The 5,059-nt window shown below is 55.6% G+C and overlaps 1 protein-coding gene across 1 annotated transcript; it reads left to right on the forward strand.

Moving 5' to 3' along the window:
• The first annotated feature begins 1,427 nt into the window (after positions 1-1,427).
• Positions 1,428-3,501, forward strand: LOC123105404 (uncharacterized). The gene is made up of 3 exons (XM_044527464.1): positions 1,428-2,137; positions 2,237-2,429; positions 2,526-3,501. Exons 1-3 carry the CDS (start codon positions 1,733-1,735, stop codon positions 3,053-3,055), a joined length of 1,128 nt encoding a protein of 375 aa, XP_044383399.1. The 5' UTR covers positions 1,428-1,732; the 3' UTR covers positions 3,056-3,501.
• The last annotated feature ends 1,558 nt before the right edge of the window (positions 3,502-5,059 follow it).

Raw genomic sequence — 5,059 nt, forward strand, 5'->3', positions numbered from 1 at the left:
GTAAATTAGGAAGCACATTTTTTGGTCCTTCCTAAATATGATGCTAATTTTATTTGACGTTGTACCAGTACAACATGGGTGGGTTTTACTAATACTATCTTAATATAACAACTGGTGACAGGAAAATATTTTAGAAATTGAAGCCGAAAAATTGAGACATCTTGCACAAATGTCTCTCGAGGCACTGGGCCCACCATGCTAGAACAACCACATCCAATTCAATCATTAAAAAACTTAGAAGAAATTGTTGATCAACAAAAGAAGGAGATCAATAAGGATAATTGATTTATAAATTGTTGATTTTTTTTCCATCCTGGATTATTCAGAGCAATCTTGAATCGTTGAATTGGTTGTCTGCTATATTGATCGAATGATCTCGTGCATGCCTTTGCATTGATTTGAGATTTCCTTTTTTGAGGTCGCATTGGTTCGAGATTTTGAATACGACAAATGTGGTTGCCCAAGCGAACAAATGGGGGTGGCCGGTTCTTTTCCGCGGACGTCAGGGTAGCCAAATTTGACCAGAGATGCTCTTGTTTTGATCGTTGCAAAATCAATTGCTGAATTTTATTTTAGGCTTTGTGAGTCATCACTGATCTTAGAATATCTCTACGCTCGATAGCTTCAAGCACCATCGATCAACCGAATTTCTTCGAAATCTAGAATAAATACTCTACTATTATATATTTTACGTACGAATTAAAGTTCTCATTATTTCAATAGTTTATAGTTGTATCGGCGTTTGCGTTGCGGGTAAATTAGGAAGCAAATTTTTATGGCCCTCTCTAAATATGATGCTTATTTTGACTCGAAGCAGTCATAGTACAACTTGCATTTTCCCCCCCAAAAAAGAGAAGTACAACATGGGGTGTACCATAACGATAAACCAACAATTGTTGGTGGCTAGGAAATGTTTTAGAAGCTGTAGCAGTGATTCTAAAAAAAACTGTAGCAGGAAAATCGAAACATCCTGCTCAAAAGTCCTTACGTATGTTCTAGGCCCAAGACGCTAAAACAGCCCTATCCAATCCAACCAAAAAAGATAAAAATATCTCTGTAAAAGAAAGAAAAAAACTTTTAAACGGGTCGGTAGCACTAGCAGTAGTCCCTCACTATCCAGTCCACTCCACACCTCACGCCCGCACGCCACCCACGGCCCCCCACCTCCCAGCGCGAAATCCCTATTCTGCCCCTGAGCTCCAGCAGATGGCCCTGGAAAGGGCCGGCCATTATCTGGGGGCAAAATGGGCATGCGCAACCGTTCCCTGGCGCAGACGGCAAACGCCGTGCGAGGCGCGTGTCACCGTCGGGCAACCAGCCGCTCGCCCCACTCCGCCACGTACCCGCTGGGCCAGCGGGCCCGCGGCTCGCCACGTCACCCCACCCCCACCTGAGCCCTTTAAGACCCCGAGGCTCCCCTCCCGTTTGAAACCCCTTCGCTCGCTTGTAAACTGTGAAAAGGAGACGGGGAGGGGAGGCGACCGGCGACCGACCGTGGGAGGGAAGGAAAAAAAAAAACCAGCCGCCCGCCGGGAATGGCCGCCGTCGCCGCCGGCGAACTGGACGGGCAGTAGAGGGCGTCCTATCTCTTTTTTTTTCTGCGTGTGTGTGGTAGGAGCGGTGGTTGCAGTCGGGACTGGTGGTGGTGGTGTGTAACTGCGCTGGTGTGGTTGGTTGGAGTTCGGGATTGGGGATGGCGTGGTTGCGGTAGTGGTTAGGATTCACGCGATCGATGCCGTTCCAGCTCAAGGCCGGCCACCACCACGGCGCCATGGACGGGAAGCCGCCGCCGCCGCCGCCGCTCGCGCCGCCCAGGGTCTCCCGCCTCCGCAGGCTGCTCGTGAGGGTCTCCGCCTCGGAGCGCCTCGCGGTGGCCGGGGACGGCAAGGAGCGGGAGAAGGAGGAGAGGCCGGTGGGCAGCGGGGAGGCGGAGGTCGGCTCGGTGGGGCTCGACCGCATGGTGCTCAGCTTCATGGAGGACTCCGCGGCCGTCGAGCGCCCGCCGCGCGGCCGCTGCAACTGCTTCAACGGCAGCAACTACGAGGAGAGCGACGACGAGGAGGGCTTCTTCCTCCCCTCCGGCCAGGCCTCCGCGCCTCCCCCGTCCGCGGCCGGCGACACCCTGGAGGCACTCAAGGTACTACTGGAATTTCCGCATGGCACGCCAACCCCTCCCAAATTGGGAAAAGCCGCAACGAATTTACGAGGCGGTTGCCTCCTTTCCCTTTGCGTGCAGAGTTTGGTGCAGAGCGCCAGCGTCGCCGAGCGGAACCTTCTCGCCGACGCTTCCAGGATCGCCGAGCGGTGCGGCAGGACCTGCAAGGGCAAGGCCGAGTGCCGCCGCGCCGTCGCCGACGGCCTCAGGGCCCTCGGCTATGACGCCGCCGTCTGCAAGTCGCGCTGGGAGAAGACCAAGTCCTACCCCGCTGGTACACATCCCGTCCTCCTCGATTCACCTAATTAAGCTCGGCGTATTCCCCTTTCATGGCATGGCAGGGGCTTACCGGACCTGTCTGTCTACGCAGGGGAGCACGAGTACATCGACGCCGTTGTTGGGGACGGAGCGAGGCTGATCGTGGAGGTGCACTTCAGGTCCGAGTTCGAGGTGGCCCGGTCGACCAAGGCGTACCGCGCGGCGCTCCAGGCGCTGCCGCCGTTGTTCGTTGGCACGTCCGACCGGCTCGGGAAGATCGTGTCCGTGGTGGCGGAGGCGGCGCGGCAGAGCATGAAGAAGAAGGGGCTGCACTTCCCACCATGGCGTAAGCCGGAGTACATGCGCGCCAAGTGGCTGTCCCCGCACGTCCGCACCGGCGACAAGGCGGCCGCCCCGTCCCCCGCCGCCTCTGCAACTGCAACTGCGACGGCGGTGTCGGCGGCGAGCTTCTCCGGCGAGTTCGAGCTGCTGTTCGGCATGAACCAGAGCGGGGGGGTCTCGTCCACCCCCGGCGAGAAGATCACGGTGGTGGTATCGCCGTGGCGCCCGACGGAGGAGGCGGCGAGCAAGAAGCAGCAGCCCAGGGCGAAGGTCGTCACGGGGCTCGCCGCCGTCCTCTGAGCGTGGCGAGGCGAGGCGGACAAAATAACCGCCAGTAGATGGACGGATCCCCAATTTTTCCACCCACCGCCTTTTCCGTTTCTTTCTCCTCGGCGCGCTTCGATCCGTTGGCGGATCCAGTTTTTGGTGTTTCCGTGTTCGTTTTTCCGGGGTTTTTTTGTTTCGGAAAAAAGAGAAAAAAACACTCCCATCCCCTAGCAGCACCATCCATCCTCCATTAATTTCGAGTTTTGACCCCCCTGCCATGTAATTTTTGTTCTCGCCATGAGGAGGCCGTGGAGCTTTGGTGACGCTTCACCCCCTCCCGCCGACTAGTACTAGTAGCAGCAGCTGTAAGAGAAGAAGAGGGGGATCGTCCGGCGAGGCTTCTCGCCGGCTGTTCTCTGCTTGCCTGTAGGAATTGATCAATCTAAGACTTACCTTGCCAGTGAAGAGTTGTTATATAATCTTATGGATGGTGCTTGTTATTGCTATTGCTATTGCTATTGCTATTGCTATTGAAGAGATGATGAACTATGATGAGCAATAATTCAAGTTTATGCCATGTTTTTCCCCACTCTGCTCTGCGGCATGATGAATTGAGTGAGCCGAACTGTGTGGCGCTGGTGCTGTTACTGTGATCCGCCATGATTCCGGTCGGGAAGATTCTCGCCGGAGGAAACGACGAAGGAGCTTTGGATTTGGGCGAGGGAGCACGCCATGATGCACAGCCGAACGCCGATCATTCACCTGGCCGAAACAAGGCGAGGACTGATGAGGGCCGGGGCCCATGGGTTCCCAGGGTGGGGGCCCGTCTATCCAGTAAGCAAGCAGAGTATTCTATCCGGTGGCGCGTCAATCCGGGATTAAAATAAGGTGGGGAATGCGGAGAACTGCGCGCGATCGTCGTGAGAGGCAGCCCGCTCGTGCATTCTCGGGCGCCGCGCCCACCCCCTCTGCCGCGGCATCGATGCCTCTGCCACCATCGCGACTCGACCCGACCCATGGGGGTGGCGTGAGTGACCACGCTCTGCCGCTCGCCGCTTTTTCTACCCCGCCCCGCCTTTGCCCCGCTCCCACTTCACCCCCGCTTTCACCGCGGTAAAAAAGGGGAGAAGATCTGCGTCCGCGTCCGGCACCGGGAAAAGGAAAAATGAAGACCGCCGGGTGCAGCAGGATTCTCGTGACGCCAGGCGACAGGCGTTCGTTTGACGACGATTTCCCTTTCACCTGGGCGGTTGAAGACCCTGGCGTCCTCGTAGACCCACCCGCACCGTTTGTACAAATCTTTATGGAGGTCACATGATGTGTGCTCTCCAAGTAATTGTGCGTGTGGAGCAAAAATAAAGTGAAATTGGCTCTAATTTTCCCGAGAGAAAAATACGATCGAGGTTTGCTTGGGGTTGGGGCGGGGTGGGGCGTGGAGGCGCGGCCATCGTGCTTGGCGAGTGCCCCCGCTACGGGGACGCGAGATCCTGGGGGCCATGATTACACTGATCGCGCCTTTTGTCCGTAACCCGCCGAGCGAAGCCCCGGCTTCTTTTCCTCGTCTCGTCCGATCGATCTTGCGTCAGGGGAACGAACAAAGGGCGCAGCGGTGAAACCGGACGGGACGTCTCTCGGGCACGGTAAAGAAAAAGGGCGCCCGAGTGCGAGTGGTACCTACTGCTGCTGGTGGTGCTGCTGCGTGGTAAAAATTCTGTCGCAGGCGGTGGTGGTGGTGGTGGTGGTGCTCGTGGCTTTTGACCGCCCTCCCCAGGCCTCGTGGCTGGGCCAAGAGGGACCAAGTGGCTGGCTTCAGTGCAACGCTCGCTCGGTGATCTGCTCTTGGTGTGTTGCCCCAATCGGATAAAAACTTTTACTCCATGTGTAAACAAATACTCCCTTTGTCCTATAATATAAAATCATTTTTTACATTAGTGTGTAGTGTAAAAAAATCATGTTATATTATTGGACGGAGACAGTATAAGTGATCTATAAACACCCTGATATTTCTTTAGGGGGTAGCTTTTACCAATTGATTAC

Source organism: Triticum aestivum, chromosome 5A (genome assembly GCF_018294505.1).
Source record: "Triticum aestivum cultivar Chinese Spring chromosome 5A, IWGSC CS RefSeq v2.1, whole genome shotgun sequence".
NCBI classification, from domain to species: Eukaryota; Viridiplantae; Streptophyta; class Magnoliopsida; order Poales; family Poaceae; genus Triticum; species Triticum aestivum.

Excerpts from the sequence above, each read along its gene's own strand:
- LOC123105404 (XM_044527464.1), top strand. The coding sequence starts at position 1,733 with ATGCCGTTCCAGCTCAAGGCCGGCCACCACCACGGCGCCATGGACGGG. Across the intron at positions 2,138-2,236 it reads ACACCCTGGAGGCACTCAAG|AGTTTGGTGCAGAGCGCCAG; the intron begins GTACTACTGGAA and ends CTTTGCGTGCAG. Across the intron at positions 2,430-2,525 it reads GACCAAGTCCTACCCCGCTG|GGGAGCACGAGTACATCGAC; the intron begins GTACACATCCCG and ends CTGTCTACGCAG.